Below are 10,935 nucleotides of genomic sequence, written 5' to 3'. Positions count from 1 at the left end.
CTTCCTCATCTTCTTCCATAATTTTTTCTTCTTCTTGAATCCTTCTTTCAATTTGAGATGCCATTTTCCCTTTCTTCAATCTGGCTGTCACCATATTGACTTCCACCAAAGGAAAAGGATCAATATCAATACCCATCACTTCTTTGTTTCCCTTAGCATACTGGAACAGGCCCTTCTGGATTAGGTCCTGCACACAATTTCGAAATGTAACACAATTGTTAGTATTGTGTCTAAAAGAATTATGCCACTTACAGTACTCTTTTCCTTTTCTATCCTTTTCAGGAGGAATCATAAGCCCTGGTGATAAAGTTAAGAACTTTTGATTAATTAGTTCATCAAATAGTTGATCAGCCTTGGACAAATCAAATGAGTATTGTCTAAAATTTGCCTGATTTCTCCTGTTTGAATGAGATGAAGGCATATTCACAGGCTTCTCAGCCTTTGTTAAAGTATCACAAACAATTGGTGCTTTTCTAATCACTTGGGCAACATCAATATCTACATCACCTTCTATATCTTGGTAATATGTACCAAGTGATTTACTTTTCCTGTATTCCCCTTCCATAAGAATAGCCTCATATCCTATGGCTTTGGAAGTAAAATTAAATAAATCTCTGAATTCAGTCCCAGTAAAATGTTTCTTAAAGTCATAATCTAACCCTTTCTGGGCTATCTTCACTATTTCAGATTCAGGGATATAAAAATGACACTGATTCCTGATCTTTTTGAATCTGTTCATATATTGTTCAACAGACTCTGAAGGCTTTTGTTTGATTTTAGCCAAGTCTGCTACTGAAATTTCTGGTGTATGCCTAAAGAATTGAGTATGAAACTGTTCTTCCATTTCTCTCCAAGAATGAACAGAATTTGGAGGCAAACTAATGAACCAAGAAAAAACAGTTCTAGTAAGAGAATGAGGAAACAGCTTTAATTTTAAAGCCTCATCCAAATCTGCTTCACCTATTTGTAGGCAAAATCTCCCAACATGTTCGATGGTCGACTGATTTTCCTCTCCATTAAAAAGAACTAAATCTGGAATTCTATAATGTCTAGGAAAAGGCACATTATCAACCCAATTTGGATACGGTTTTCTAAACATATGTTTTTCAATTCTCCGTAATCCAGGACCATACATATCTTGCATAATATTCGTGAGTTGAGCCCTTAAATAAGGCTCCTGTATTCTTCCAGTCTGATTTGGAGGAACAAGGGCTTCGGGTCTAATATCATGCCCATATGGATAATCTTGTCTTCTTATGTTTGGTGGATCATACCCATAAAGATTTGGATCACCATTAGCCGTACTTGGGATATTCCTGTTATCATTCCTAAAAATATTTGCATAAACATTTTGCCCTCCATGGGCATTATTTCCAATATTTCCAGTTTCTGTTCCCATAGGGACAGTAGTTGGTATACTTTGATAAAAGCTCTGATTTTGACCGTTACCAATATTATTTGGAACTCTATTCATTCCAGTAAAAACAGTTTCAAAAGTTGGATTATCAAATACCTGCGTAGAAGGTACTTCATTGTTACAGTTGGTATATCAATTGGTCTGTCCAGGGTTAACGTTTACATTAATCGGGACTTCCACCGTTGGTTGATTTTGTGCCACTGCTGCCTTAAACATAGCCATCAAAGTTTTGGCTACCTCACTTTCTGGATCATTCAAAACTCTTGCAAATCTTTGGATCAAGTCACATGATTCGATTTCTGGACCATTTGGTTGGCTCCGTTCTGAACTCCTCTGGTCCGGATTCACAACATTGATTCCATTTGCATCACTTCCACCATTAATATTAGCAGAATTGTTGTCATTGTTGCCATCTGTTGGCAATTGATTCCTAGTCTTTGGTGCCACTGCTCACTTCCAAATTAGTAACGAGCCCTCCTTCCAGCGCCAAAATTGTTACCAAAATTCTTGTTTTCTTTCCAATCGACGGAGAATCGACGGGAAATTGTATCGTAAGCTTGCTGGAATGTGGATGTGAAAAGTGGAGTTTGGTTCCTTGCCGTATTTCAGGACTTCTTTGGAAACAAACAATGAAGTAAATGAAGTATGGAAGAAGATTAACAAAATAGACTTTATTAACCCTCAAAGTAGAAGAACAACCAATCGAGATGATTGAGTGAACAATTACAAGTTAATTCTACTCCTAGAAAAGAAAAGATAAAGGCCTGATTGGCGTTGTTTGTGTGTCCCTGAAACTGCTACTAACTTGTTCTTAAATAGGCCTTCCTACATTTGAATTCAAATCTTCCCCCCAAAGTAGCAGTTGAAAAACTTCCTCGAATTCTGATTAAGCACTTCCTCCAACTGCCGATCATGCCCACGTTGAGAAAATTGCCTTGTTAATTGCGGTTACCATCTTCTTCAATCGTGGGATCATGGGATCTAATTCCTTTTGACACCTGTCACCTGATCGACGGATCAAAGGGCCCTCGGAATACGCCATGTGTAGACCAATCGACGGACAAGACTTTTTGTAGTTTCACCATCGATTTTAAATTATTAAGGTGAGTCCATTCTATCCTCCTACTTGCCCATATTTACCCTTGCCACGTGTCGCCAGATCGACGGGTGAAAATGGAAATCTTAATTGTGGTACAAACACTTACCCTCCATTGTTGCTAAATTCGCTCACATGTTTTGCCACTGGTACTGCCCAAATTCATGTTCATTGCTTAGTGCAGCGCGGCTGCCTGCACTCAAAAATCAAAATAGCATCAAATTCAATGGCCAATGCTAAAAAATTCAAATACCACTCTGCACTACGGAAAGCAAAGAGACGAGGGCTCGATGGAGGTAACCATACAGCTCACCTTGATTCATCTTATCCGTCTTATTCCAATCAAATTAACTTTGTCGTGATTGCCTTAACTACCCGTGTTCCAACCTCATCATCGTTGATTTGCAAAAGAACCTTTCATCCATGTATCAAGACCAAAGTGAACAAGGCAACAGCTACAAATGCAGGAATGGTAAAGAATTTTTGCCCAGAGAGTGTCCTTGATCAGAGCATAAGAAATTTGTGGGTAAATCTGTTACAGTATTTATAAGTTTGGTTCACAGCTCCTTGCAATCTCAGCCGTCCGTTTTGGCAATCAATGGTCATAATTTAAAAAAAAAACTATTCACGCGAAGAGTTAAACTCTTCCAGCGAATAATTTTTTCAAAATCCGGACCGTCCAAAACACATTTGAACGTGCGTGATTGAGCGCCATAAAAAAGTTTTTCTTCAAGAACTTTATTAGGAATAAGTAGGGAGCATGGCAATGTGCACAGAAATTGAATTGGGTCTCTAGGCCTGTCTTCTCCAATGCCATTTGGATTTGATTTTGAGGCATGGTTCCGTAGCAAAACAGGTATGGGAGGGGGTCACTGTTTCAGTAGTATCCTGAAAGCAGCATTTTGTGCATATTGTCAAAAGGTTAGGTCTGTTTCCAATCTTTCCCCACTCATACCTTCAATGATTGGTGACTACATAAGTTCTATTGTTATTGTTGTATAAGGAATAAGTAAATGAAAAGTAAGGATAAGTATGAAATTCAGTTTTTAGATAATCAGTTTCATGAGAAAGTATAAACTTGGTTGTGTTCAGGGGAAAAAAGGAGACAATTTATGCAGTAATAAGTAGTACATTATTCTTTAGTTTCTTGCGCTTTATGTTTCCAATCAACCCCACTGCCAATCAACATTTTTCTATTTTCACCAGTTTTTATCCGTCTTTTGCTAAAACAGATGCTACGCCTGTTGTGTGATTTAGGTCTCACAGTAGCGCAAATTAAATTGGGTAGGCATCCTTGTTAATGTTTTTCTTCTTTTGACGTTTTGGTTTCAATCCTTCTTCTTGTGAATTTTAGTAACTTCAAAAGGCAATTTCACGCTCGCACCCTCCCGGGACGCTTTCACTCGCACTCACGCATTTGTATGAGTTGGGCACAGCCTGAAATTGTATTTGGTTCTCTGCAAAATCCCAAACGCACATGCCTGTACATATTGATACTTATACACAGATTTATTGTTGTAAAATTTCGGGGAATCAACCCCAAAAGGAGGATGACGGTCGATGCTGTGGGGTCGAGTTGGTAGAGATGAAGAAGATGGGAGGAGACAATTTGTCAAACTTACAATCGAGCCAACAGATTTGTTTCACATTTCTTGAACTCAGACGAATTCTATTATCGTTGACACAGGATAAACTGCATGATCTGCCAAATTATAAGAACACTGAACTTCTTTACTTTGAAAATCCACCGCAGCTATGCATTGCTAGCGTTAATGTTGAAATATCGCAGCAATTTCACTCTCGAGACATAAACTACAATAACAAAATAGCTGCTCTAGTGATTGACAAAACACTAACAACTATTATCCTCATTTCATAGATTGAATGGCAATCTTCATTTCAAATAAATTTCAATGCATAACGTTGCAACAACGCACGTTATCATATGATTGTTGAACACCTAAACAAAACAGAAATTGTTTCTTCCTGGTGTACATATAATGGCCGTGTTGACATGTTATCAAGCACTAGTCAAGAGACCAACAAAAATAATTACATCTCGATTCCTTACATTCTTTTCTTCTAATAACATAGCACCACTAGAACAGCAAAACTCATTACAATTTCCGTATCTTCGTACGCAGATTCATCACAACCTGCTCAGCCCTCGTGGAAAGTGGTGTACCAAAGCTACCGTGCGGGTGGAGGGAGTTGATAGGACTGGTGGTCGTGGTGCCTCGGGTGAAGTGGAGATCGATGGTGCAAAGGCTGCTGTGGACCGCGAGGGTGATGAGAACTAGTACGATTTCTGGGATGAACTCTAGGCTCTTTAGGCTTCTCATCGTTTTCTACAAGATGTTGCAGCGTCTCCACTACTACTTTCATCGATGGCCTCGTCTTTTGTTCAGGTTCAATACATTTTAGGGCAAGCTGAGCTATTTGAAGAGCTGCTTTGGAAGGATATTTTCCTTGCAACTGGGAGTCCATTACCTGCTTCAACTTCCTTCTGTCCGATAAATGTGGTTTGATCCAGTCAACAAGATTTAATCTCCCACCAGGACGGGTTGGATCAACTGCTCGTAGTCCTGTTAGCATCTCGATCAACACAACACCAAAACCATACACGTCGCTCTTCACATACAAGTGCCCTGGTTAACCAGACGAGTAATATTAGTACGAGACACTGAAGTTATGTGGGTATAGTTCAAGTGGCTCTGAAGCATGATTATTTCAATAGCTTGACTCCAGTGATTGTTCAGCCTCAGAAATTGAAGATCTGAAAAGGTTGAGGGGATTACCTGTGGCAACATACTCTGGAGCTGCATAGCCTGATGTGCCCATGACCCGTGTTGTAATGTGTGATTTGCTAGCTGAGGGACCCAATTTAGCCAAACCAAAGTCCGATATTTTGGCGTTGTAACACTGCCAAAAGAAACACTGTGTCAGACCAAGTATTAGAGATCATGCTTCACTTTTAAAAAATATTCAGATATACATGAACCATATTGCTACCATCCCCTATTTCTTCCATCGACATGATAAAAACAAGCCAAGCAAGAGAGGGTTTTTTTCCTGGTAGATGGGTGCAATTTTAATTGCTTCCATAATTCCATAGTTACTGTTTTCAAACATGCATGTTTTTTTTTCCTTTTTTTCCCCATGTGTGTGTGTGTGTGTGTCTGTAAATATGGCCACCATCTTGCAATTACTCAAAGCATTTCTCGTTCTGAAAATAGGTTAAACGTAATAGGACATGTTTGGATGCATATCCACCACACAGGGAGAGTCTGGCAGAAGTTCACATAACCTTCGTAGAAGGAAAGAATAATGTTCAACCATGAAATACATTTGCATTCCTTTGTATGTCACCTGGTGCTAATTAGTTGATTGTGAAACTTACCCCATCAAGCAATATATTTGAGGCCTTAAAATCTCTGTAGATCACTTGTTTCTCTGATGTGTGCAAAAACGCGAGACCTTGAGCTGCTCCTATTAATATCTTAAGCCGTATGTCCCATGGAAGTGGCAGAACAGCAGAGCCCCCTAAAAAAAACCAAAGCATAAAATTTAATGTAAGCCGAAATAATTAGGTTAATGAGCAGAAGACAATCAATTCGCACATCGCAAATGCTAGCATATCTTGCATAAATTTTTCATAAATGACATCCATTAGCTCTTACTTCCAAAAAGGTGGTTTTCCAAGCTGCCCTTTTGCATGAATTCATACACAAGGAGTAGCTCATTGTCTTCCCAACAGTATCCCAATAGCTTGACAAGGTTAGGATGAGAAAGCCTTCCTAAGAAATGGACCTCAGACTGCACAATCAGTGAACAAACAGGTAAGCAGATGGCATTCAGAAGACATTAATAAAGAGAGCAATTTGTGAAATGATTAGTTATCTGAAATATAATTGAGAAAATGAGTCAGGTCAAAGTTTAACATACATCTCCAAAAACAAACAGGGAAAAGTACAAAGCTTAGTCTCATACAAAAGTCGGAGCTAGGATATCGTCCAATTTATAGTTTCTAAGAATAACAAATCTATTCCAGTTCCAAACCATACACATTCCAATAACTTCCATCCAAGTGGGTTGCAATGCCAGGAAGGTAGGAAACAATTAGCTACATCGGTTCCAATAACAATTCCGGGCACTCCTATGGTTTCTGCACTAAAAGCCTTTCCATCCCTCTACAAAGCAAGTCATCGATGTTCAGAGAGTTCTATAGGCACAACAAGTCTTAACCTCAAGCCAACCTAATAACTTCGTCCAACGGAAGACCTAATGTTCTTTAAATATTGCTTTATGATGCGCACATGATAGAAAAGAATCCTGTAAAGCAGTCATACTCATATCTGAAGGCCATTTCAGAACAAGTATTGTTTACACAAATTAGTCACACAAAATCCCAGCCTCGAATGACAAAGAGATTAAGCACAAGTACACTTTCCAAGTATCAAAGCAGGTAATTAACAAGGAGCTGAAGTGAAAGGCAATAATTCAGCCCATATTGGTCTTACCTGCCACTCGTCGAATCCTTGCATGCTCTCGGAGTCCAACTTCTTGACAGCAACAACTGAACCACTACCGCTCTTTGATGTGACCTTCTCCTCAAGCCAACCCTTGTAAACTTTGCCAAAACCTCCTTCTCCCAACACCGTATCGACCCTGAAATTTCTGGTGGCAGTCTTCAATTCTAAAAAACTGAAGATCCTTAAATTCGAGTCGGGTAAAATCTGCCCACCGGGATATGCCTCATCATTGCCACTCGCTGCTGAGAACCGGCTGTTCCTCGATATGTTGCTTCCAATTGAGGATGTAGTGTTTCCGGTTGTCTGAGATATTCCTCCTGCTGTATACAACCATGTAAGGACACAAGGAAAATAAAAAGTAATCCAGCTCCATTATGCATGCTATCCTACTCTTGATTGGATTCTCAAATGAAAGATCCACTTGACTAATCATCCCGAGCTTGTACACAAATCTTGTGATGAAGAAACTTAAGTACTAAACAAATTCTTTGAAGGAAAATACAAAACCAAACAAACTAATGTAGGATTAAACAAATACGCGCAAGGCTCCCTCTCACAGAAAACTGTGGGAGAGGCTGATTCCCACTGTACACGGAATGCGAGGATTAGTCAAGGTGCATGTAAGCTGGCCTGGACATCTGAGTCATCAAAAAGAAAGAAAGAATGCGAACCAACATGATTTGGTTTTTTGAAAACAGAAGGAAGGAAAACTAATGATTGATTCTTCAGAAACAAAACGAGAATTGAAGTCAAGGACAATCTTTTGAACACCAATCACAATGGAAGTAACAAAATGAACCAAGTGAAATTTAGTAGCTACTGATATATAATTTAAAGACCAGCATATAACCCACACAAGAAAGTAAAGAAATATACTAATATTCCACAATATGGTCTATTGAAACTCAGTAAAACAACCTGTCAGATACTTTGTACCCAGTTTTGTCTGTACCGGTGTTCAAGCGCATCCTTGATTATTAGATCACGCGTGAATCTTCTCATCCCTCAAGACTCTCACGCGATCACCGAAAACGCACTCGAACATTGGTGCAAACAAAATTGGGTAGGATTTTGAGATGAGTAGACAAATGGGTAGGACTAAACAAATACGCGCAAGGCTCCCTCTCACAGCAAACTATGGGAGAGGCTGATTCCCGCTATACACATAATGCAAGGATTAATCAAGGTGCGCATAAGCTGACCAGGACAGCCGAGTTACTTAAAAAACAAGAATGCAAACTAATGTGATTAGTCAATTTTGTCAGCACTGCTGTTCCAGTGCATCCTCAATTATTCGATCACGTGAGAATCATCATTCTCACGCAATCACCGAAAATGCATCGGTGCAGACAAAATTGGGCAGGATTTGAGCCGGGTAGACAAATGGGTACAGTACAACAGAATCAATACAACCATAGAGAGAGTCTTTTTCATGGAAGCTCCGTAAACAACCTATTCACATAGCGGCGTAATCTCAGTCGTCTATTCGCGTAATCAATAATTGAGATTCGCTTTCAATTATGACCAGTCACAATTAACTCTCCCCGAAAAAGTTTCATCTTGCCCGTGAGTGCCATGAACACTTGTTTACGGCAACTCCGTAAAAAAGATTTTCTCTACAAGCATAATCAATTAAAACAAGACTAAAGCAAAGTACAATTCATAAAGTAATCCAACCGGATCAATAGGGGAGTACCTGAAGTACTAAAATGACCAGTAGTACTAGGGGTTTGGTTATTGGAAGGAGAACCCCAGCAAAGCCCCATTTCAAGCTCGCTCGCTCGCTCTGTCTGTCTCTCTCTCTCTCTCTCTCTCTCTCTCTCTCTCTCTCTCTCTCTCTCTCTCTCTCTCTCTCTCTCTCAAATTCTGAGCACCAAGAGAGAGATGGGCAGAGTTCTCCTATACGCGTGGAAAAAAGAGAGAGGGAAGGAGAAGATGGGTTTTGTGGGGCGTTCAATCTTGAGACGCTTAAGGATCGTCTCAACCACGCAAAGAAGTCGTCCGTCTTCACCTTCGTCTTCCTCTTCTTTTCCCCATTAATTGCATTTATTTGACTTTTTCATTGACCGAAGAATTCTGACTATTGACCCTGCTCCCATGGTGGGTTGCTATGGAGCACTGTATCATCAGCAGTGACGAATGGTAATGGAGAAGACCCAGTCATGCTCTGGAAATTTTGGTGAAATTTCATTTTTTGTATTTTATACTGTAATGAATAAAAAGGAGGAGTTTTGGTCAACAGACGAGTGTTTGTACTTGTATATACGTCTGTCAGAGGGACCACTGGGATCGCGGTTTGCTCCACTCTCGTTTCGATGAGTAAAAACGTTCAATTTATAGAGCTCGTTAAGTAAAATAAATGTATCACACAACAGTTTGGTAGGATTAAGCACTTAACACTTTTTATTTTGAAAAAAATGAATCATAAATATTAGATCAAACCCACTAAAATCCATCATTACTAAGTTATATGTGTTCCGATAAAAAAATTAAACGTAGCGACTTTCGTACTGTAATAGTATTCAATTATAAGTGACTCACATCAATGTGGTCTAGTCCAAAAGTTTTTAAATGTATTCAATCAAGGTTACTGTGTATAGCACGGATATGCATCCTGTCCATTCCAAAGAAATTTTCATTTCATTTACATAAAAGTCTACATTTACATTAATTATAGTAAGTCTATTGTTACCGCACAAGTCCACTGCTTACGTGGAGCCTACTTTGGGTCCAATAAAAATATAGAAAATAGTTATAAATTTTAAAATATTATTTTGCGAAGCTTCATAAAAAATTAGTTCAATTGGATACTAGTAGGTATGTTTTCTGAATTCGTAGGGACTATTTAGTTTCACCCCTATGAATTCAGAAAACATATCTATTGATATTGAATTGAACTGTTTTTTTTACAGGGCCTCAAAAAAATATTTTAAAATTTATGAGTATTTTTCTGTATTTTTTGTAAGGTCCGAAATGATCCCCACATAAGCATGTGGTGGACTTGTGAGGTGGCCGTAACGTCTTTCTTTCATGGAAAAATTTCAAAAAGACACCTGAATTTTGCACCAAATATCACAGAGACATTTGAACTTAAGTTTATTCAATTAAACATCTGTACTAACAAAATCTCCAAATTTAAACCCCTGCCGTTATACTCCATCCCAAAAATTGCTAACATGGCATCTCCAATCCGTTTAAGTTGCCCCATTGCACATATGTCCAACAAGGGATGATGCACCCAAGCGTAACTCATAGGCAGACTTCAGGTCTAGGGTTGAAGTGAGGGAGATGGTGGAACCATAGGCAGACTTCTGGAGAGAGAAATGGAGGGAAATCAATTAGGTTAAGGTCATTTTCCCTCCAAACCATATTTTTTTGCCCAAACCTAGTTCTTCTTTTTGCTCAGCAGACTTCTAATGATGGTTTCGCTTGGGTGAATCGTCCTCTATTGGAAACATGTGCAATGAGGCAACTTAAACAGGTTGGAGATGTCATGCCAGCAATTTTTGAGACAGAGTATAACAGCGGGGGTCTAAATTTGGGAATTTTGTTAGTACATGTGTTTAATTGAAATAAACTTAAGTTCAGGTGTCTAAATTTGGAGATTTTGTTCGTACAGGTGTTTAATTGAAATAAACTTAAGTTCAGGTGTCTCTGTGACATTTGGCGCAAAGTTCAGGTGCCATTTTGAAATTTTCCCTTCTTTCATTTACAAGTTCCGCCGTTTTCTCTAAATTTTTGGTCTAGTATTTTTAAACAGTCAAAGGTAATTTTTCTTATTTTTGTTAGATCTATACACATATAATTCTAAAAAGTTTTGTTTGACTACAGCGACCCATAACGTGTGATTAGTAAATTATAGTCCTCCTACAAAGTTTTGTTTGACTACA

The 10,935-nt window shown here is 38.8% G+C and overlaps 1 protein-coding gene and 1 non-coding gene across 3 annotated transcripts; one reads left to right on the top strand and one right to left on the bottom strand.

Annotated features, from left to right (window-relative positions):
• Positions 1 to 3,260: 3,260 nt before the first annotated feature.
• Positions 3,261 to 3,368, top strand: LOC131328149 (small nucleolar RNA snoR100). Its single transcript, XR_009200427.1, has one exon. It is a non-coding gene; the product is annotated as a small nucleolar RNA snoR100 (small nucleolar RNA).
• Positions 3,369 to 4,353: 985 nt separating this feature from the next.
• LOC131325533 (probable serine/threonine-protein kinase PIX13) lies at positions 4,354 to 9,206 on the bottom strand. Of its 2 annotated transcripts, none has more exons than XM_058357843.1 (6): positions 8,742 to 9,206; positions 7,034 to 7,365; positions 6,194 to 6,329; positions 5,914 to 6,056; positions 5,312 to 5,435; positions 4,354 to 5,161 (listed from the first exon to the last, which is right to left on the bottom strand). In XM_058357843.1, exons 1-6 carry the CDS (start codon positions 8,809 to 8,811, stop codon positions 4,704 to 4,706), a joined length of 1,263 nt encoding a protein of 420 aa, XP_058213826.1. In that variant the 5' UTR covers positions 8,812 to 9,206; the 3' UTR covers positions 4,354 to 4,703. The 2 variants fall into 2 exon arrangements, with proteins under 2 accessions (XP_058213826.1, XP_058213827.1); XM_058357844.1 differs by having other exon boundaries at positions 7,034 to 7,362.
• Between the last annotated feature and the right edge of the window lie 1,729 nt (positions 9,207 to 10,935).

Source organism: Rhododendron vialii, chromosome 5a (assembly GCF_030253575.1).
Source record: "Rhododendron vialii isolate Sample 1 chromosome 5a, ASM3025357v1".
Lineage (NCBI taxonomy): Eukaryota > Viridiplantae > Streptophyta > Magnoliopsida > Ericales > Ericaceae > Rhododendron > Rhododendron vialii.
The sequence above is the reverse complement of the archived record's forward strand: the minus strand, read 5'-3'. Positions and strand labels throughout refer to the sequence as shown.